This window comes from Caloenas nicobarica, chromosome Z (assembly GCF_036013445.1).
Source record: "Caloenas nicobarica isolate bCalNic1 chromosome Z, bCalNic1.hap1, whole genome shotgun sequence".
In the NCBI taxonomy this organism is placed as follows: domain Eukaryota; kingdom Metazoa; phylum Chordata; class Aves; order Columbiformes; family Columbidae; genus Caloenas; species Caloenas nicobarica.
In genome coordinates, this window is record NC_088284.1 from 61,994,388 (window position 1) to 62,018,866 (window position 24,479).

Sequence of the window (24,479 nt, forward strand, 5' to 3'; positions counted from 1 at the left end):
ACATACTCTCAATTCCATCCTCTGTCTACTATATGAAAAATGCCACAACAACAAATGATTGCTTCTAGGCTTACTAATGGCTTTTCTGCACTTGGCTTCATCTTCTTGCCATAAATCAAGTTCCAAGTGACAGTAGTTTTTTGCAAAAAAAAATCCCTAGCAAGTTTTCAGCCTCTCAATTTGCTTTCCTTGAAAGTAATTTTGCTGCAGGTATAATGAAGAGGATTCCCCAGATAGTCTTCTTCCTTATCTATACAGCCAAAATCCAAATAAATCTCTGTGTGAACATTAAGATAGCGGTTGTCCATACAGATTTGTTTATCTTAGGAGCTGTGCTGATAATGCCATTTAAGACAAGATGATATATTTTATTAAAATAAATTACAGGCCTAGTGAAAACATGGCATTGCAACAGCTGAAACAATGGAATACATGGGAGCTACGATGAGCTTTTGAGCTTGGTACTGAGCTAGAAACACTGAATTTCAAATTATTAAATAGCAAATGTACTTTATAACTGCCTTTCATAGCAGTGAAATTTCAAATGGATTTCTTTACAAAGATATTCACAGTAATGAAGAACAGTTCCTAGCCAAGTTAGATGGGATACAAAAATACGGCTGCACTGTTCCAGGACAAATTTCTTTTTGAAAGGCTGGGAACATGAATGAGCACAGAAAGAAGACGACTATTTCATTTTCATATTAAAAATTTACATTAACTAAAAATTAAGGCAATTGTAAATCTAAAATGTTTACCATTCTCCTTTGAGTGATCTTTTAAATTTACTATTAAATTGGAATGGAATGGAATGGAATAGAATAATTTCAGTTGGAAGGAACCTACAATGATCCAACTGTCTGACAACTTCAGGGCTGACCGCATGTTACAGTAAATTATTAAGGGCATTGTCCAAATGCCTCTTAAGCACTGACAGGTTTGGAGCATTGACCACATCTCTAGGAAGCCTGTTCCAGTGTTTGACCACCCTCTCAATAAGGAAATGCTTTCCTAATGTCCCCTGCTGCAGCTTTGAGCCATTCTGACACGTCCTATCACTGGGTCCCATGGAGAAGAGCTCAGCACCTCACTCTCTATGTCCCCTACTCAGGAAGCTGCAGAGTGCCATGAGGTGGCCCCTCAGCCTCCTTTTCTCCAAACTAGACAAACCCAAAGTCCTCGGCCTCTCACTCACAGACATTCCTCCCAGCCCTTTCACGAGCTTTATTGCCCTCTTCTCGACGTATTCAAGGACCGTCACATCCTTCTTAAATTGTGGGGCCCAGAACTGCACACTCTAATGAATGGGAGGCCACAACAATGCTGAGTACAGCGGGATAATTTCCTCTTTGACTAGCTGGTTATGCTGTGTTTGATGCTGACTAATATTGAGCCTGCTGCCAGCCAGCAACCCCAGATCCCTTTCTGCAGGGCTGCTCTCCAGTCAGTCCTCTCCTGATTTAGACATATCCCCAGTGTCGCTACAATCTAGGTGCAGAATCCGGCAGTTAGACTTCGTAAATTTTGTCCCATTTATGATTGCCAAATGCTCTGATCTATCTAGATCCCTCTGCAAGGACCCTTGTCTTTCACGAGAGGCAACAGCACCTCCTAGTTTGGTATCCTCAGCAAACCCACTAATGGTGTATACAACTCCGGCATCCAGATCATTGATAAATATATTGTACAGGACTGGCCCTAGAATTGAGCCCTGAGGACTACTGCTGGTGACTGGTCACCAGGCAGATGCAGACCGATTCACTACGACCCTCTGAGCTCTGCCATTCAGCCAGTTCTTCACCCTGCATACCATGAACCCACTCATCTCACAGTCAGACAGCTTGTCCAAAAGGACGCTGTGAGGGAACAGTATCAAAAGCCTTACTAAAATCTAGAAAAACTACACCCACCACCTTCATCCATTAGGTGGGTACCCTTTCATAGAAGGATAGGAAATTAGTTAAACAGAACTTTCCCATCATGAAGCGATGTTGACTGTGCCTATTGATAGCATTGATCTTTCAATGCCTAAATGCCTTTCAACAGTACCCAGTAAGATTTCCTCCATAATTTTTCCAGGAACTGAGGTTAGACTAACAGGACCTCAGACTCCCAAGACCTTTGGTAGATAATCAAGAAAGGTCCTGCTTTAACAATAATAAAAATAATTCAGATAATACCAATAAATAAAATAATTCAGAAATGCAGTGTAAAGGCAAGATCTCCTGAAATATGTCAATGTCATGAAAGACCACAGTGTTGTAAGCCAAGATTCTGGTGCATTGATGGTTCTAATGAAGCACCTGGCTCTAATCAGTGCTGCTTGACTGTATTTAACTGAAAAGCTTATTGAAATGCTTCCACTTGAAAAATTACCTCATTATTCTGTTTCACTGTTGTCATATTAAGCATGCATTTACAATGTACATCACAAGACGCATTCAATATAAACAAAAGTGCTAAAATGCTACTATTATATTACTATCTAACGTTTTACATCATAGTCGAATCTTTGTAGTAGTTTTTTCCATTTTAATGGAACAATTTATAGCATGGTGGACTTCAGTCACAGTTTTGCACATTATTTATCCATTTGTAAGTGAAGACAAAGAAATTCCATTTGCTACTAAACTACTGATGGTAATTTTAGTAACGCATCTTTGCTCAAAAGATAAATGGAACAGTAGTAAGTCAGCTGCAGAACTTCATGTCAGCTTACACAAGTATTGAAATACCTGAAGTGATATATATGATAAAAGGATTTTATATCTTGCCTAAGCCTTAGAGTATTCATAAAAGTTTCTCCCTCCTCATAGAGCCACTTAAATCACAGTTCTTTCAACCTCCTACCACGCTAATGCAATGAAACCTCCTTTAGTTTGTTGCCTCAATTAAAAGTCAATGCTTCAGAACTGTCTTATTACTAGTCCTAATAATCAAAGTATTTTTGTTTTGACAAATCCATTAGGCTCCTTGTCAACTCAGCAGTGATGGTATCTGATTCTTGCATCACAAGATGTTCTATTACAGAACTGGACACTGCAAACAGCCAGTGTTTCTTGCTCTTCCTGCTCATCAAAATTGGAAAAGCTCAACCAAAATCAGCTGGTCTGCAAAAAATGTACAACCTGCAAAGTTGGAGTTCCATGCTCCAACATGCAGTGTGTCGCTAACTGGGCTTTCCTAGAAGCAATAATGGGATAAAGGAGCATGGTGAGACACTAGAACAGGTTGACCAGAGGAGTGGTAGATGCCCCATCCCTGGACACATTCAAGGCCAGGCTGGATGGGGCTTTGAGCAACCTGATATAGTTGAAGATGTGCCTGCTTGTTGCAGGGCCGTCGGGACTAGATGACCTTGTAACATCCCTTCCAACCCAAACCATTCTGTGAATATCAGCTTTCTTTTAATATTTACATGTTCACTAAAAATACTGTAAATAATTTTGTATGTATTCTTCTTTTTAGTTTTTGCTTCCTGTGTCAAGTCTTTGAAAACTTAGCAATCACAGTAATAAATACTACTTTATGACATACTGCCAGGCTAAGCAAGCTGAAGTATTACATAAGCTTTCTTCAACTTCTAATTTACTTTTTCATATACATGTGAAAAAGCATTCTTTCTCAGCTTTTTCTGTATTTGAAGATTAGCACTTATTACATTAAAATGGATTTAATTTTACTGTCACTTCAGTACACTAGTGTCAAACATGTCCTACATTTCAGCAAACATTTCTGTCATCCTGATGGTGTACTTGGTAAGACATGAGTGTTCACAGAAACCACTAGCCTGGAAAGCTGAAGACAGACCTACTGCATGAATGTATTTTTCTAGTAATTGCCTTGGGTTTTATTATGCTATATGAGGCATCTCATATGAATATTTGCTGTGATAACAATTAAATTGAAACTATCAAGCTGCTAATACCACTGGGTTCCTTACAGCTATACTGATATTGTCGGGGGTTGAGCAACTAATCATCCTACCATCTCCTCTAACAAGTAAACTCTAGATTATTTTTTTTTCATAAAGTATTGACTTGAAAAAATTCCCTAGAATTCTGTCAATTTTAGTTTCATGTTGTGCAGTAATGACAATTACATTACGATTTAATATCATAAGAGTTTGTTAAGTGAGTGGACATATGGATAGATAAATTGCATGCAGAATTGAGGCCACAGATTACAACAGGAAACATGAAATTTGATTAATTGCATTGGCTTTCATTAAGGCATTGTCTTGAATTGAAATAGTGGGTTTAGGCCACTGAACAATGCAAGTTTGCATAATCTTAAACACCGACACTGAACAAACAGGACTCTATACAAGGCCAAGGGCCTTAAATGCATGCATGACAACTAATCTCAGGAAAAATGACTGCATTCTAAAAATTGTTGGTGTAAGAAAAGCTATTTCATACTTACTTTTTATATAAATTAAAATAGACGAATGGCACACTACTTTACAAAAAGGTAAAAAAATAAGACAATGCAAATTTGAATGACAGTTTTATTTAAATTGAATTACCTTACATATAGGCAGGAACAGGAAAAAGTTATATTATTTATGGATGCATGTAGATACACAATGCTGCAAAATATCAAAATTATAGCACAGTATTCTAAAAGAACCTATCCGTATTCAGAACAGCTAGCAGTTGTATACAAAGTTAATGTTCCGCCTTTTCTTACAAAGATCATTCACATTATCACATCTGTGTGCTGCTTATATCTGGGTCAGTCTTTGAGGAATTAGATCAAAAAGGTAACCTATTTTATACAGCAGTTCATAGCTCTTCAAAGTTACAAAATTTCATTTTAGTTCTATGCTTATATCACCTGAAACTGGTTCTGCAAGGACAGACTTGCAGAAGTGTTCCTCCTACCCCTACTATTAATAATTGCTTTTTCATTGTTTTCATTGCCACTTGTTTCTGACAGATTTCTGATGATGTGAGGATGATGGTCTGGGAAAAGGGAATGAATCATTATAGGTATCAATAACTGGCAAAAAAACTATAAAACAAACATGTTTTAAAAATTATCTGCTCATGATGGCTTAGTTTGTGTTTTCCAAGTCGCCAGCACATACTCGTGCTTCTTATAAAAAATGCCTCTAACACTATATGGAGTCATTAGACACTAGATTGGGAATACCCACATAGGGGTCATGCTAAAATTAGTCATTGAGCTGTTGTCTGAAAGTATTTAACAGGTGTACATTCTTTGCCAAAAATGTCTGGTGAAGAATTCTATCAAGCTAAACAGAACTGCTCTGCTTTCGTCTGGTGTTATTTAAATTCCTCTTCTTAGATCACAACAACTGTCAGACAACTATCTATGAACTAGCAATCACAAGTTTCCTTTCTTTCATAGATATATAATAAGAACAAATATGATACAGCCTAGCTGGCTTACTGATATCAAGCCAATGTTTGTCTCTCAGGACCATCCATACTGCCCTATAAACATCAGGTATAAATAATTTTATACTACTGGTAATATTTCAAAATAATAAATTGATCCTGTGCCCATGTACAAATATGTGAAACTGAACTGGACAATTTTATAGCATTGTATGCAAAAGGAAATTTGGCTGGATGAAATTCAGTGACATACGAAATTCAGTGAGGAACAGAGGAAGAAAAATAAGCCTTTACAAAGACATAAGGGTAGCTGGTATTACTAGCTAGCAGCAGGAAAACTTTCTCCATATATGTTCCTTGAGCAAATACAACTGAACAATTAATCACATTAAAAGAATATGTAGGACAACAAAGAATTGAAACTTCATGAGTAAAAAAATTGCTTGTAGGGAATAAAGTTAGGACAGATTTCTCAAAATAATCTGATGAGTGTGGATATCTTTTTAAGACTTATTAAGAGGTCGTATAAGCTGAGCAGCCTATTCTTGATTTTCCAAAGTAACAAATCTCTGAAAGTCTTGACTACAGGAATTTACATTGACAATCAAGAAATCTAGGATTGCTGTTTCATTCATTCTTTTAACGTGACTACTCTGCTTTTTGGAGGAAGCTTTCTATCAGATAGTTTTAAATTTATAATGACTGTAGAAAGTCCTTTATAATAAAATTGTCTGCAAGAAAAAGGAAAATTTGTACACTTAAAATGAAAAAAAAAAAGTTTAACAAAAATATTCACTTATCAAGGAGAAAAATATATTTCATAAATCTTGCATCTAGGGACATGAGTGGAAATATAAAAAATATTAACTATAAAACATGAGCTGAGGTAGTTGGAAAAAACTTCTTACAATATTTATAGCAAATACTCAACCATTGTCATATATTTTAAACTAGTACAAACATAGTTGTCTAAAGAACTACAAAAAAGCCATCAATGGATAACTGTGAAATCAGTAAGATCAAGTGTATATATCCAGAAGTTAAACTCAATATCCTGCATGATATATTTACAGTAATAGATCCTTGTATGTTTATTGATTACTACAGAAGTTGTAAGTTACAGTATTTTCTAAACCATTAAAATTAGTTATCACATATATGCCTGCACTATAAAGGAACTTAAAAGACACTGTAACTTAGAATTCAGCCATGGGATATGGACCATGTATTTCACAAAATTATTCTTTTGCATCCTGTTCTGGCTACTGTTTAAATCCCATTACACCATCTTTATAAAAATCAATAATTCATTAAGTATTTCAAATTATACTGCATGGAAGGCAAATGTTTTATTTGCCCTACATATATTCACATAGCCAAAGAAAATATGGCAAAATAGTTTCTAACATTACAGATAAATATTTCTAATGCTGTAATGCTTTGTATGCCATTTCAAGAAATCTGCATGCCATTCTGTAACAGCCTGTAAAGTTTTTTTTTAAGCTTAAGTTGTACTGGCTACCTCTCCTTTGGTTTCACTATTTCACAAAATCCTTTTGTGTGACTGTCAAGCAGCTGTGTTTTGTTCCTTAATCTTCCCTGCACAGCTCCCCAGGAGAGACTTTACAACATAAACTGCAAAGTACCATTTTCACAGCAGGAACAACAGTGTTTCTCTTCAAAAAGAGGCATAATAAAACATAGGGCTGTAACGAACATGCTAATTCTGGTCACAAGGTACTACATATAGCATGATCACTGAAAGCCCAGGAAGTCTGGGTGAAAGATACCCCTTTGGCTCTTCAAAAGCCTTCTCATATATGTTTGAGATAAATGTCTTTCCAGTGTATGAAGTTCTAACACAGGTATTTTCTTGCTTTCCTTGTTTCTATTAATTTGACTTCCAAAAGCCTGTCCTAGTAGCAGTCCCCTGGCAATAAGCACTGTGACTATACAGCAAAAAGTTAAGTCAGACAAACACCAGTATACATCATTTATACAGCTGCAGCTGGAACACAACGAATTTCTCCTACCACGCAGCTTATACCCAGAATATGTACAGTCCTTCCTCCTATTCGACTAGAAATGAGAGACATTCCACAGCACATTTTCCAACATTAGAGCCGTGCCACTCCATTTGTCTAATTTCCATGCCCTCAAAGATAGCTGTCCCAGATGACAGATTACTTCAAAATAGTTCCTTCTCATTTCAGTACTACTGGGTGCATTGAAAATACAGATATGATCTTCCATTATCATTGACTCTATTGCTAGCAGCAGAAACCAAAAATTTAGCACCTTGGATTCATCATCTAGTTTTTGAGGGGGTTTTTTGCTTGTTTTTTAAACAGTGTGGAAATGTTTAGCACTTCTGAGAGTCTAATAAAAATCATCTCTCTCAATTATCTCAATCTCAGTCTCTGTGTGTATCAATGGACAGGGAAACACTGTTCAGTAAATATTTCACTTTTTATTTTAGGCAGCAATGACTGTTTGACATTAAATCAATCAGTTTCTAAAAAGCATGAAAAGGTGTAACTGCCCTAGGCGCTTCCCATAGAAATTTCACTTTAATTCTTCCATCTTTACACAGTGCCTGTGCTACAAAGATGCTATATGTCAATATTTTTATAATGCACAGTATGATCAACAATAATAGGCAAAATTGTGGGCTGAGAAAACAAACTGTCTGCTGCTTAAGTGCTCTCTTTACTTCCCAGACAGCAAGGAAAACAAAGCAAACAGCAGTGATAGTAGAATGTACTTAGTTGTTCTGCTCTACTGGACTCTCCAGCCTTGCTTTAAAACCTGCACTCTTCTGTGCTGTAGTCATATACCTTCTCAGGAGGAAGGTGAATCTGAGCTTCCTGAGGTCCTTATAACCTTGTCAGAACTTTATCAAGGAATAATCATCTAAAGATCATTTAAAAAATGAAAAGCAGGATTACTTAAAAATAACAGCATGGAATTGTTGCCAAATTCTTTACCAGAAGGAGGAACCTCTTTTCCTGCATCACAAATAGTTGATATGCTTGAATATGATGCCATAATCCTTGTCCTATAGCCATGAAAATTGTCATCCACCATTTGCAAGACCGAAAAACAGAGTTATGTGGCTTTAGCAAGAAATGAATGGACAATAAAAGGAAAGCTATTCCACCCCTGATGTCTGCAGAGTGTGGGAATATCCTACACATTATTGTCTTCCATTGCCTATTGAACACTGATAATTTTGAATTAAAGAATCAAAATAGTGTTGCAGTCAGATGGTTCTCTGCACAAATTTTCAAAACCAAAAGCTACAAAATAAATAGCATTGACTCCCCTTTATAGAAAGGAGACTTCCAGACTTCTCCTTACAAGCCTGTTTTCCCTTCAAATTCAGTATTTTCATATGAGCAAATCTATCCTGGAAGGCAGTCACCTCCTTCATATAAAGAAAACCAAAAGCAGTTTCCATTTGTCTCAGACATTCACTCTTGGTCCAGACTGTCAAAATATTCAGCCAAGCAAGTAAAAGTTTAGCCTGGAATGTTTCCTGATTCACTTTGGTAACAGAAAAAGGCCCAACAGTTTGTCTCTGCTGAGGCCTTGAAATGTTATCATCTCTAGCTGCCTTTTCTACCCCTTTTCCTTCTCACATTGGAAAGTTTCAATACCCAGGAGCTAAAGACTTCATTTATATTCATAGTTCTTAGAGACCGAAGTACTACAGATTGGTCATAGTGTAAGAACCTAATGAACAGGTAAAACCTGTAGTGCATAGAACTACTGTTACTCTATACCACCACAGACAGAAGAACTGTTGAAGTTTGGCTCTAGAAATATGGATATATTCGCAAAAAATGTTCTGTGCTGCCCAAATGATTTGTAGCAGTTAAGCTGGATTTAGTGAAACAAACAAATAAACAAAAACTAATACGGGTAGATGGTTGAACTCCTGGGAACATCCTGATTTCACCAACATCCCATATTAGGATACAATCCTTTTGGGTTTAATTGTGGGTAAATTCTGACTTCCTCCCATGGTGTCCTCTTGCAAGAAGCACAAATACCAAGTTGGGTTTGTGACAGCACCATTATGGAAAGATTTGAAGAACGTATTATATGAAAGATAGGTGTGTATCTTCTGCAATCGGAGTCACACATATGCCCTAGGGATGAGTAAAACCTAAGTGGACCACAGATCCAACTCATTCCACTCTGTTTTGCATTTGATTATGTCTGTTAATTCCTGTTCATATCTATGACATATATTTATTCCTACAGCAGCTATGTGAGGCACAGAGGCACTGTTTCCCACAAAAGCATAACCAGATGGAGTGTTCTCAACAAGGCTACTATTGCAGACTGTAAAATGTGAAGATTTGTGTAAGTTTGTAAAGTAGAAGCTTATTACAGAATTACTTATCTTCCATGCTAATGCCCTTAGCATGGAACTATCCTCTGTCCTAGGAAGCAATACAGGAAGTCATAGTACTTAACAGCACTTAAAAATGTTAACCCTGCCAAGACTTCCTTACAATGCCCCATTACTCTGCACAGTCCTTGCCTTCTCTGATGTTAGCCCTTTACCTAAATCTACAGTCCCACTATGTTCATGAGTTCTCATATGTTCCTCGTTTCAGACTAAATCCATAAGTCTATTCCAGGGGCCGAAGTACATTCCAGCAGTTGCAAAAGCCATATGTATTATGGCTGGAAACAACAACGAATCTTTCATATTTCGTATTTGTAATTAGCCTATTGATTTTTAATTACAATTTAAAATTCAAATTTATTTAAATTTTAATGTCATAACTAATAATGTATATTTTTTGTTCATCGGGCATTTGCATATGAATATTCTGCCTCTTTCAACTCGTACAGTCCTCAGTAGAGAGATGAGGGCTGTTGCTTCTTCTCTGCAAACCCCAAATTAAAAACTTTGGTTGGTTTAGAACTCTATCCTTCAAAACATCTGCATGCACATTTCAAGGCCAGAGAGTCTTGTAAATACATTTCAAGAAACTCTGAAGACAAAGAATACTTCTTTCACCAATCTTCACACTGTTTTTTGCTCCCCCCTGCCCCTTTTTCCCATCTCCCTTTAATTTAGCAAACTTTTAATATAGCATGAAAATGTGATTTTTATTCATTTTCAACAACGTGGAAGCTGTGCATAAGAAGTGTTTTTATCAGTTAATAAAGGGAAAACCTGATCTCAGGGAGTTAAGAAAAAGCCCATGGTGCTCTTAAAAGATGAATATAACTATCAATCCTCCCATTGTCATTGGGTAAACTGGGAAGAATTTTTAAAAGCTAACAGAAAGAACAATCGTGGCATTACAGATACAAACTTTAAATATTTAAAAGGTTTGCTTATACCAGACTACCTCTAAGAAAGAAATATGTATGTACTTAGTGTTATTATTTGTTATATTTGTACATAGTATTGTTAGTTGACTCCAAGAGTAATGCCACAACTATCCATACCAATTAAAATAGCTAATAGAAGTAAAGAGGTTTGGTTTTTGTTTTGCTTTGGGTTTTGTTTGGCTTTGTGGGGTTTTTTGTTTGTTTTTGTTGTTGTTTTTGTTTTTGTTTTTAAATAAAATTCCGACTTCAGAGAAAAATAAAAGAAACCTCCTTGTCACTCAACATTTGTTGGGATAGAAGGATTAAAAAATATATTTAAATCATACATTTTACAAATTTTCTTTTAAATTCTGCAAAGCTGAGTAATAGACTTCAATTCCTACAAACAGGCCCCTAGCAGTTAATTCTGCAAATCAAGTAATGCCATGTAGTATCACAAGACAGTAATCTTCCATCATAAAAGCCACCCTGCAAACCGAAGGGTGTGATACTTTGTGAAGTGTCCCCAAATCCAGTTTCCATTCATCTCCAGGTGACAGAACTAAACATCCCTGTTGTTTGACTACTAGTATTTACTCCTCTGAGTATTACCTAGACAGTAGACTTGGCAGTACATTCATATCCTCACCCCTGCAAGATAGTTGAAAAAAATTGACTTTTTCCTTTACTACCTTCAAAAACTTCTTGTTGAAATAAGAATATAATTCAGATGATGTATATTTGAAATGGAAGAAGCTCTCCCATTTTTATGTGTTGTATCTTGGGGGGAAAAATTTGTAGAAGCTTAACCTCATTTTGAAACCATTTATGCAACTTTTCAAGGCCACTACTAATTGGGCATATTCCTGTGTAAATGCTGATCACACAAAGCCAAGCTACCCAGGGCAGCACTAAAGTGTAAATCAAATTCCTTTATAAAAGACTGGATTTTGATCAATAATTGATATAACAACCTGTTGCGCAAGGCACTCATGTTTCACTTATTTCTGTTCTTCACTCTAATCTGTCATACCCTGCATATTCACATTACCATTTTATGGAAAAAAAAAAAACCACCAAAACCAGAAACATTGTATTCAAGTATTACATGAAAAAAAATGTATTTAACAGCATCAATACTATCGTAATATCCATTTGAAAAGAAAGAAACCTCTCTTTTACAACAACATAGCACTTTTCAGCTCTATGAAGTAAATTTCTTATGTTTGGAAAGAACTTACCACGTAGAACAGTGAGTCTTGTGGACACACTTATTTCGCCAACACTGTTGGAAGCCACACATTCATAAATAGCTTCATCTCGTGGCGTGCGCAGTGGTTGTATTCTGAGAACTGATCCAGATCCATCATCAAATTCTATTACCTATAGAAGGAAACAAAAGCTGTCACAGATGTTGTTACAAATACCTATCCCTCAGTTAATCTGTTCACGGACAGTGACCTGTTGGTATTCATGTCATCAAAACCAGGTTCGTTTTTCAGATACACATATCAGGACAAATTCCCCATAGATGGGAAAATGTTTAAGTGGCAATGCCTTGTAACATACATTGCTGTTCAGTGAGTATTTGATGGCCACTCTAATATAGTTACAAGAAAAGATAGGATGAAAAACAAACAACAAAAAAACCCCAGCTAACAAGGGCTGTAAGAAAGGATTCTGTAACTTAATGGTTTTTTAATCTGAAATTCATCAACAATCTCTCTCCATTTTCATTGCTTAAGTACTCTATCTTCAAACGCCAGTTACATTTATTTTAATTGCTGCAGGCTATATTCCACTCTACTCACAGAGTGCAGTTCACTCATTCATTTAGCTCCAAAATGAAAAAGGGACAGCAATTTCTGAACAACATAGGACTACTCAGTTTAGCTATGCATTTTAGCCACAGAATGTAAATAAATTTATCCAACAATGTATTAAAAAACATGTGACCAGTTAAGAGACTAAATAATAAAGCTAAATATTAAGGTCAGTCAGAGTCACATCAGTTATTAACGAGTACAGCAGCACTCCAGGCATTGGAAAAGCCTTCCTAATAAATAATAGTATCAATCTATTTAATGTACATTTAAAAAAAAAATTGTCAATAATACATGTTTCATACCATAATGTAAATGGCACTTATCAAGAAAGGGCAGACAAAATTTTTTTATTTTTTTTAAAAAATAATTAATATTTGGCCATAATCTATACATACATATATGCACAAACCAATTTACACATATGTTTCTGTCCGTATGTCTAATTTTCACACAAGTAGTCTACTAGATCTCTATACTTGTTGAGAGTAAGAGAGAAATAAGGTACACGGATGGGAAATATGGTTACATGACCATTATCTTCCTGTTTTCCTTATAGGAATTGCTAACTTTCTTCTCAGCAGTAGAAGAGGTCTAAGTGGAAATCAGATAAAAATCTATTGTGTTTGTTTTTTTCTCTGAGAAGAAATTGGTTTGATAGCCCACAGGCTGTATTCTTTTTCCTTCATATTTAAGTAAAGTCATTGTCCTACACAAACCTATACAACACTAACCATCTGGTTTTAGCACAAACAAGAGAATAACTGCAATTCTTGATAAATTGACATTTATGAGGGAAAGGAAAATTTCACAATCTTGAAGCAGACAGACTAACAATTTGTAGATAAAAACAAATGAAAGCACATGATCCAAATAATCACAATTGTTACACTTAAAAAGAATAACTGTTATTTTTTTAATCTGAACGCTGAATAATCCTAGCTGGGTTGACAATGAAAACAAGTGCAGCAGATTGGGCTGGGCAAGTATTGCAGAGATTAAGTTTCAAGTCTGGTGTCTCCAAAATATGTATCACAAAATGGATTTAATTTTGCTGAGATGCGTTCTCCCCTTTCCTGCATGTCACAGATAGCTAATTCCCCTCACTTCTCCATCTAATGAATGAGACTTTTCTTTAAAAAAGCATGGATTTTTGAATAAAACCAGTGTAATGCCATGGGGTTTAATGGCGATTTTTTTTCTTCTGTTTAAGTTCCTCTGAGAAAGACTTCTTAGTAACTTGAAGTTACTTAAAACTTCTAATTCATATTATTTGAATTTATTTGAAGCAAGAGGAGAAAAAAGAATCCCCCTGTATCACATTAATTCATGGTATATACTTGCAATATAAATAAAAGATGAAAGATTAATAGTGAAGTCCCACAAGATCTTATTGTAACCTTAGATTTCAGAAACGATGCCTAACTCTCACCATGATTCTCACTCAGTTGTGAGAACTGCCCTGTAAGCAAGAACATTCCACACTCAGTGACAATAATCTTCAGATATACAGAGGCCACTGCCAAGCGAGAAGGAATAGACTATTTGTTCCCCTGTTGCTAGATAAGACAATTGCTATGTACATCAAGTTCCAGCAAAAAAGTTCAGGTTTCATTTGAGAAAAAAATATCATGGCAAAGTTCATGAAATACTGTGGCAGGCTGTCCAGGTTTATTGGAGGGGGCAAAAAAAAAAGTAACCCTCAGCATGTCTGGGAAAGCATGGGAATTAGATGGCCCACTGAAGTCCTTTCCAGCTGTATTTACTAGGCTTCTGTGAGGACAGACAGGTGGCCAGGTAAAACATTTTAATGTCTTGTATTACTTAGTAATCAAACTCAGAGAAAGGTACAAAATATTAATGTGAAAGAAGCACAATCATTTATTCTCTTATTGGTGCACTTGACAATCTCAGATGTTTCTTCTTTCCTAAATGTTCCACGTGCCTTTTCTGAATCACATTTCTACTGTTGTTCTATTCTTATCTAGAGATTCTATGTCATGAATTAATGGTCTTACTTTGGACAGGAAGGAAAGTTGTTTAAAATGTTGATGTACTCTGCACACTTTATCACTACTCTGCTCAATGGTTATAATAAAAATTATAAAATACTTGGTGTTTTCTGTTTCTTTGAATAACATTCTATCTTACTTGGATATACAGCTTGTTCAACAGTCCACTGAAAGCATTTTTAAACAGTTTTAATTATTTTTTATAGTTCCATTCAAATATTTTTTATGGAAATAAAACTTTTTTATTTTTGCTTATTCTCCCTAGAAATAGCTACATATGTACACAGAAAAAAATATATGAAGCTAATAAACCATGACATATTGCAAAATAAAACTGAATGAACACAGTAAACATGTACATGCTCAATCTTTCACTGTTTAGAACTCACCTTGAGTGAAAATTTTGTGACCAGAAGGGAATAAATTGTGTACAGTTTATGATGAAATTTCTATGTTAATGCCTCTAGCCAATTATAGCTCTGCATATGCTCTGCAAAGTGCACACAGTTCTTGGCACTAGAAAATCACATTTAAATTCATGCTTTTATTTCTCACATTGTATTAAATTTAAAAGCAAAGCATCATACTCGTTAATGAACAAATTTCTATGCTTTTAAATATTTTTGGAATGAAAGATGAATTAAAAAAAATTAGTTTATAAAAGAAATGCCATTATTTTCTGCTGACATAAATCTAACCTGAAAGCCAGGGCAAGCAATGTTCCCAAATACTACTAAAAATTAACACAGAAGATTTTATTATTCAGGTGTATCTTAGATAATTTGCTCATAAAATGCATGTCATAACTGGTTAATAAACAAATTAGTCAACTTCCAAACAGTTGTTTCCTTAATGCAGAAAATTATTATTTAACACTGAAAATAGTAAATAGATTCAGTGAAAATTATACACTCTTAGTGCCAGTTTTGGTATCCCTACTACAAGCTTTCTCCCATTTCCTGAGTTTTTTCTTCATGTTAAAGGTCAAGCCATATTGATACTATTTTTTCCTGTGACTAAAAGAATGAATGATATTAGTTGTCTTATTTCCCCCAAATAACCAGTATCCTTTGAACAGATTATCTTCACTGTTTCCTTTAATTGAAGGCTGCGGAGAGAGAGGAAACAGCTTTCTCTAAAGCCTTTTCCTAGGTTATTGTTAAAAAAAAGAATCAAAAGCAAACAAGTTTTACATTTCCTCTTCAGCAGCAGGAACTACAGTGTCCCTTTCATCTCTCTCTGAAACAGTGGTAAGCAATTGTGGCAGGAGAAGCAGCAGCAGCCTGGGTCTGTTTGATGCAAACTGTCACAAAAGGAGGTGGCTTGCTCTCTGGAGACAGAAATTATTGCTCAAATAATTTTCCCCGTCTCCTTCATGGAAAAGATAGCAGGCTGAACAGAAGCACATCAAGGCTCCCCAGTTAGACCATGACAGTTTAGGAAAAAAGCAGTAGCAGTTTTGTCTTTAACAGTGCTATGCATAACCAGCTTGCAAAATAAAAAGTCCAAAAAACTGCTTCTACTAAATTATGACTGACAATCATAGCTATTTTGCTTAATCACTGATTATATAGCACACATATTGGGATTAGAAGCGAGGCTGGAATTAAATGTTTTTCAGAGGAACAGAACAATGGACCTAATACCTCAAATCTCTGATTGCTGACTTTCTTTCCCTTTTTGTTCCAGACAATTTTAGGTCTTGGATCTCCTGTGGCCTGACAGATGAACGAGGCGACTCCTCCAGAAACCCCTGTCTGGTCAACGGGAGTTCTTGTAAACTTTGGTGGTGCTGAAACAAAAAAAATAACAAAATTAATCTTAGTAAACATAAAAAAGAAGCCATGTCATAATTTCAAAATGAAAAACAAAGGAAATGTTTTGTTTCTCCAGTGACAGTATTTGCCTGCAAGAGAAAGCATTAAAAAAAATAACTAAAAGGTCAGGAAAGTACTTACAGATTTTACTAGTGAAATTTGTATTAAAATGGAAATCTGATAGAATCAGAATAGCAAGATCATGCATTATAATTTATGACCATTATAAATAAAAAATTCAATTTGTCTTCTGTTGCAAAATGAGCTCATCAATCAGCTGGAATAAGATCATGATTCATGACTTGATGTTATGATGACAGGATGTCATGAAAACAGGATTCTCACCTTCGAGACATTAAAATCAGTGACATTTAGGAGGAGATTTTTTAAGTTTTCTGTGGTGAACGTAAATGACTATGTATTAAGAGTCCATGAAGAAAGGGCTATAACAGAAGAGAGATTTATGCTTGGGCACAGTTTCACGTATAGCTCCTGTTCACTCCCACATTATTCTACTCTGTCAGAAAAAGGAAGTGAAAAAAGATCCTACTATTGCAACAACAGGAGAGGGAAGAGAAATGGCGAAATCATTTTAAAAGTAGGAAAAGGTGTTTTTATTAATTATTGTCTTTCCTTCTATTTTTATTATAACATAATTAAAATGAATTTATTGGCCTTGTGATGAAACAAAACTTTCAAACTCACACCAAGACTTGACTTCTAAAGATTTAATATAAAAATCTATGAAATTATGTCTAACCACAGTACAGAAATGCTGAAGAGTTCCTATAAATATTTACATCATTCTCTTTCTTAGCTGAGAATTTTTTAGAGATCCAATACACTTTAAGATGCTAATTTGAATGATATGAAGTGAATACTTAGGGCCAATAAAAGACAATGCAGGTACTTGCTATACAGTCTTTCTCAGTTTTAAGCTGTTACATGTAGTCGCTCTATAGCAGCTCTCACAATTTATTTTTTGCTCTCATCTTCAACTTTCAGCAGTCATCTCCTTTCTGTTCTATACCTCTTTGCTCTTCTTCACTTTCCTCTCTAGTTCTGACAGTTATGTACCTGTGCTGTACTAGCATTCATTTCTAAATTACCACTCTTAACTTCTGATGTCTTATTCTGCTGAACTGGTCTTTCCGCAGGCAATACTTCTTGTCAGCATGTTTACTTAAATGTCAGAAACCCAGCAGACTACTACAAGTATGCATTTATGTAACACTGGAAGAAATCCTGAAATAATTTGAAATGTCATGAAAATATTAAGTGGTCATTATTATAAAACAAACTCAATATGTTGTTGTTATGTTGCTACATTAAGTATGAGAGTATGCAGATTCTCCTAAATTAACAAAACGAGTCTTTATTACCCTGTCCCTAATGTGTAACACACCAGTCACAAAGATAATTTTCAAAAAATGCAATAAAAATATAATGTTCCTGAAAATACGCATGCTTCTTTCTTTAATAGAAATGTCAGGCAAAATTGTTATAGTTCAACTTTTCAGAATGCTCAGGTGTCCTTGAACTATCTGCCGTGCTAATTTTGCCTGGTGAATATGTACATGAAACCAAATGCAACAGCAGATCTGAGCACAGCAGTATAGTGTGCCACTGCTGTCATGGGGAACTTAAGAAAGAACTTTTCTGATGTCAAAAAATAGCCAGAACCATGGCAAATAAAATACATTTAGAGCAAAGAAACCAAACATCCTTTCCCAAGTCACATATTTTATGCCTGGACCACAGAAAAGACAGAAATGTATTCTGATGAAGACCATCTGGGTTTCACCAAAACTGCTAGCTCTGAGTCTTTTCCTATGCATGTATTAATTCAGCACTCTGATATGTAAAGAGACATGACTGGATCTGATATGCTGATATTCTGTGGCACAAGTTGTGACTGCATGCCATCAAGTGAAAAATGATGCACTGCCATTCTCTTTTTATTCTTTTTGACATTTTGTGACTACAGTGTTGAACTTCAAACCAAAGAAAGAAAAACACTGTGTGGGCAAATCCATCAGCTCAAAGTAACTATGTATAGTAGCTCATAGGTAGCTTTCAAATTCTAAATTTATGCCTCACTCAGACATTCAGTGACTGTCCAGCTAACAATTTCAACATCAATAAAGTAACTTACTTCCTTAGAGACAAGGTCTGTTTTGGAAAATTTGCTAATTTTGCCATGCATTCCAAGGGTCAAGGAGGGAAAACAACTAAATTTAAGAGACATGCTGTGCATCGAGTCCTGTAACACTTCACTTAACTATCTTGGAACCAGGAGAACTGCAGATTTTTAAACCAAAACCAGAAGAAAAGCAACAAAATATGATAAGCAAAGACCATGTCGAACTATGTTAAATTAGCTCTGGGGAAAAACAAACAAACAAACAAACAAACAAACAAACAAACCCCAAACCAACCAACCAACCAAAAAACCAACAAAAACCAAACCCACCATATTGTACTATTAGGTTATATGTCACGATGGCATCTATGGTTGATATGCTTTTACTAATATGCAATACATAATATTAATGGTAACAACAATAAAATAATGTAGAAAAGGGGAATCCCTTCCCTCCTCATCAGGCACTCAGAGACAAACCCTCCATTGGCGCAGCTCAGATAAACAACAAGAGAGCATGCACTAATTTACACCATATGACCATTTAGCTTTCCCACTGCTGCTGAACACAAAGGAAACAAACAAGATCCCTTTCATCTCCAACACTCTGTAAAGCTGTTTATCAAACAGTGCACATAGCAATATATAGGAAATTAAAAATTTTCCACTAAACTGCTGTTAGAGGCAAAATCAGTTTTCTGACAATTTCTTCACCTAAGACTGGACCAAACCTGGTAAAGGACCATAAATGCTATAAATCCTTATGGAAATCACTTACTAGCTTCTGCAGAGCTGTATCTACATAGTGGAGCTGCAGAAATAGGACAGAATACCTAGTGTGGCTTTGATAGCTACCTGAAGAAGAACAGTATTCTTCCAGTCCTATGTGAATTTTTGCTTGACCGACAATTCGTAAAGCTGTTGTTTGTTAACTAACAACACTTGCTACAAAGCATTTGAGGCAGAAGACAAGCACAGCTGTTACATAATGATGTAATTCCCTATTTGCAGATACTTTTCAAGAAAAACATGGGTTTAAGATGGTATGTAAAGACAATGTATGTAAATACAACACAGTTTTAAGATTGTAAGTGAATACCATATTATTGTATGTAAAGACTGCATATTATTTACATCAATAAAAAAGCTTCAGATTCCACTATAGCAGGGAACCATGATGATATTTGTATTTACCTTAGACCATGATCTAGCTGAAAAAACAAGGTTTTATTTTGCATAACTAACTCCTGTAAAAAAACATTGCCACAACTCTTCTCCAGTGCCCAATCTTGAAAGTGATCTTTGACAGTTATTGTATCTTTGACATATCACACAGTATCAGAGAAGGCAAGTTATTATTAGAATATAAATAATTTTATATGAAACAGGAAACTTATAGTAGTCCTGTACACTTCAGACATTTTCATACATACCATGGCCATTTTCAGCAGTTCATCTTTAAATTCAGAAAATTACATTTAATTTGGCAAATGAGTTAAATTCTCCGCTTCAGGCTCAGCAGCTGCACCAGAAGGATAATAATGTCTGCATGTTTAATAGGTGTTGTGAGGATAAACTCACTTATGGTCAAGAGATGTTCAGACTATGGTGATAGTAGCCAGCCAGCCATGGAGAAAGTTAGGTATTACGCAATCCATCTTTGCATTATTCAATCAACATGTTCATCTCATTACACATAAAGTGACCATCATCATTGTGAGGGTATGTGAAATCATAACTGAAAAGAACAAAAAATGAAAAGTAGTATTTGTTGCCTTTATCTTTATAAAGGTTATTAATTAAGGTTTGACACAAATTATCTCCACAATTAATGTTGGCAGTTTCTTGACATTGATTCTCACCTAAGCTGCTAGGCACTCTAATAGAAAACACAATTACACTGCACACACAGTTGTGCTTATTAACATGAGGGCAATTTTGATTGAGAACTGACAACTATTTTCAATCTCCCTTAACAACAGCAGTGTAGAGTCCAGCAAAAACTCTCTACAGCACACTTCATTAAGCACAGCAACGATCTATATGGGAACCTTCCAGTGCAATTAAATCTGCCAAAAAAACCAGATGTAATAGGTTACCAGCTATGATATCACAGCCTTCCAGCTCTTCTGATACTCTACTTGGTTACATTTCAATAAAGCTGCAATTAAAATAACTGAAGTGTAATTACAATAACAAAAGCAAAATTCAGTTAAAATCAGCACCTCATACTTCTGAACTTGAACTCTCTTGTGGGCATCATCACAGCATTCTCCTGGAGAAGCTGGCAGCTCATGGCCTGGATGGGCGTACTCTTCAATGGATAAAGAGCTGGCCAGATGGCCGAGCCCAAAGAGTTGTGGTGAGCGGGGCCAAATCCAGTTGGTGGCTGGTCACAAGTGGTGTTCCCCAGGGCTCAACACTGGGGCCAGTTCTGTTTAATCTCTTTATCAATGATCTGGATGAAGAGACTGAGTGCACTCCTAGTAAGTTTACAGATGACACCAAATTGGGTGGGAGTGTTGACCTGCTGGAGGGTAGGAAGGCCATACAGAGGGATCAGGACCAGCTGGATCATTGGGCTGAGGCCAACTGTATGAGGTTCAATGACACCAAGTGCTGGGTCCTGCACTTGGGTCACAACAACCCCAGGCAGTACTACAGGCTCGGGGAAGAGTGACTGGAAAGCTGCCTGGCAGAAAAGGATCTTGGAATGTTGATTGACAGCTGGCTGAATATGAGCCAGCAGTGTGCCCAGGTGACCAAAAAGGCCAATAGCATCCTGGCTTGTATCAGGAATAGTGTGGCCAGCAGGACTAGGGAAGTGATTGTGTCACTGTACTTGGCACTGGTGAGGCCCCACCTTGAATCCTGTGTTCAGTTTTGGACTTCTCATCATAAGAAAGACATCGAGGTACTAGAGAGAGTGCAGAGGAGGGCGATGAAGCTGGTGAGGGGCCTGGAGCACAAGTCTGATGAGGAGCAGTTGAGGGACCTGAGGCTGTTCAGCCTGGAGAAAAGGAGGCTGAATGGAGACCTTATTGCTATCTACAACTACCTGAAAGGAGGTTGTATCACAGAGGGCGTTGGTCTGTTCTCCCAAGTAACAAGTGACAGGACAAGAGAAAATGGCCTTAAGTTGTCCCAGGGGAGGTTTAGATTGGATATGAGTAAAAAATTCTTCATGGAAAGGTTGTCAGGCATTGGAACAGACTGCCCAGGGAAGTGGTGGAGTCACCATGCCTGGAGATGTTTAAAAGGTGTTTAGACAAGGTTCTTAGGGACATGGTCTAGTGCTAGAGTTAGGTTAGGCTGTGGCTGGACTCGATGATCCTGAAGGTCCTCTTCCAACTGAAATGATTCTATGATTCTATCAAAATTGCAGCAATATTGGCTATTACATGCAAAAAACCCAAAAGTTTTGTTTGTTTCAGCTTGTCTGTCTACCAGCAACCACTCTGGGTTTTTTGTGCTGATATTGAATGTTTGACACCATGTCAAGCAAAAAATTTTACAGTAGAAGATTTCCATAACTTGGACTTATGGAGAGTACCACAAGCTGTGCCATCCAAGGTCTGAGGGCTCCCACCCTCTGCTGCTTGTTATGCACTTCTTGCTGGGACTCCTGAGAAGCTCAAGTGGCAACTACTGAGCTACTGCAAACTACACTCTAATACCTGAACAAAAATAGAATTTAATGCTAGCTCTCCTTAAATATACTGAGCGTCAATTTGTTTGTGTTAAGGAGTTTAAAGCCATGGAGGTAAGGTTGCTGCTTCACCAAGCAGCCAATCTGTCCCCTGAGGAGGCACAGAAACTTCCGAAATAGTGTACCAATATCCAGAAAGAAGCTGTCCTTTTTTGTATACTGAGGCTCCGTAAAATATATTTATAACCTGACACTAAAATAATTTACTTGGATTGGAAAATTCTGATAGCTTTGCACAAGCATAAAAAAGCTCTTCTTTTTTGCACTTCCACATTGTCTTTTGTTAAGTACAGCTCTGAAGTAGTGAATGGAATCAACTAATTCACATTTCATCATGTTACAGAATTATCTAACTGGTTTAACTTTGTTGTTCTATACTCTGTGCTGTGCTTTGAGAACACATAATACTTTTCCTCTGCACTCAAATAAAATGTCTGAGAAAATGTTTTTGAAATTAGTACTTCAGCTCCTTTCTTTCCACAACTACTGAGAGATATTCTTGTGTAGAGACATTTTTATTGACATAACTCTTCTAATTAAGAGATAAATATAAGGATAAGACTTCACCTTCTTTGAAGTGAGAGCTAATGGAATGTCTGCAGCCTAAGTATAGTAAGGTCAGCATGCAGACCTACTATGGACAAGATGTATAGAGAACGCAGACTTTAATGCATTTCTGTTTCTAGACCCTCTATGTGGTTGTATGGCAGCTCCTAGCACACCATAAGTCAACTTGTCAATAAACTTCATCATATGCTTGAAATATGAAAATGTTTCCTACATCAGAAAAAAAAATCCAAAAATCATATCCCATCATATCCTTTGTCAGCATTCATAATCAGTGTTAATAAAGTAACACAGATCTCAGAAAACATTAAACATGCTAAGGTGCTTCTTTCAAATATACTATTTTCTTGTAAATTAATATATACTGATGTTTCAAGAGACTCCTGAAAAATTACAGTAACTTTTTGCTTGTAAAGACTTGCTTTGTAGCAATAAAAGCTGGAAGATGATACGTTCGCAACTGTTCCCGTGGAACCTTTTCATCTGCCACTTAGAAATGCAGGTTGAGCACCAATAATGTGGTCTACCAGGTGCCTGTGCACTTCGGGATACTTCACACACACCATCACAAGAATCACTGTCACTTAGTGCACAGTCCCTATGTATTACTGGTCTAGTGATACCAGGTTTCAGAGGGAAATGAGACTGGACCCATTCCTAGTTATAATTCTGCAGTCATTCTTCCTATGCCAAATTATACACTCAGAAAATTCCCACATAGGGTGAAAGAAAAAAAATACCATTTATTCACCTCACAACTCGCTATGCTATATTCCCTGCATCCCACTGACTTATCGGAAACTGCTATATATTCTAAGTAAACAGGCCAAAAACGGGTTCACATTCACTAATGGTGAAGGCTCCTGTCATGGTAAAAATGAACAAATAGGCAAATGTTGCATGTAATCTCAGCCTGAGACTGTATAGATACATTACAAATTACATGAGTTGTTATTATTTTCACAATTCCTCTAGGAGTTAATATACTCAAAAAACGATCATACATATACATAATATTTAATTAAAAAAGCTTTTTGGGCTCATTTATTTATTAAAAAGAATTTTCGAAGTACACTTATTTACAGCATTCACTGCTAATTTACTCATTAATCATAATTTATGACATCAGTTAGACTGATCATTATTATAAGCAATTGTTTTGCCTTAATTCTAACCTGCATTTACAGTAGGTCTGCAAATTGGCTATGTAAGAAAGTTAATCAGCTTTTTATTTCTGTAAGGACGGACGAGCATCCATTTGTATTCATGAAATCTGCATAAAGAAATCCTAAAGTTACCAACTGATATGTTACTAAAGGCTCGTCTGTCAGTGACAAGCTCATGAAATTTGCCTGTTTCTCACTGTAAACATCTTAAGACTGCATCATCCTTACATCCTTCAGCAGTAAGAGTAGCAACAACACAATCTCCAAATGCCATGATACTCTGAGCAGCTGAATAGTTTTATTATCCTGTTAATGAAAATTACCAGTTTTTTGTCTTTGTAACTATAATAACCAATAACCCAGCTATGCCAACGAATTCCAGCTGAAGACCTTGATCCATTCAGTTCACAAAAATTATTTGCAGCTATAAACACAGGTTTCTCTAAATCCTGGGTGAAGGAAACTAAGGCATTTCACTTTACAGGCATCACAATATCCTCTTAAAAACCCAGTTCCTGCAACAATGCTCATAAAGTCTT

The 24,479-nt window shown here is 36.2% G+C and overlaps 1 protein-coding gene across 2 annotated transcripts in view; it reads right to left on the reverse strand.

Annotated features, from left to right (window-relative positions):
• PTPRD (protein tyrosine phosphatase receptor type D) overlaps positions 1-24,479 on the reverse strand; it is a 372,025-nt gene that overhangs the window by 212,904 nt on the left and 134,642 nt on the right. For both annotated transcript variants that reach the window (XM_065657714.1, XM_065657713.1), the window contains exons 3-4: positions 16,185-16,330; positions 11,945-12,086 (exon numbers count right to left, since the gene is read on the reverse strand). In XM_065657714.1, the coding sequence (XP_065513786.1) occupies positions 11,945-12,086; positions 16,185-16,330 (288 nt within the window). The remainder of the gene's footprint in view (positions 1-11,944; positions 12,087-16,184; positions 16,331-24,479) is intronic.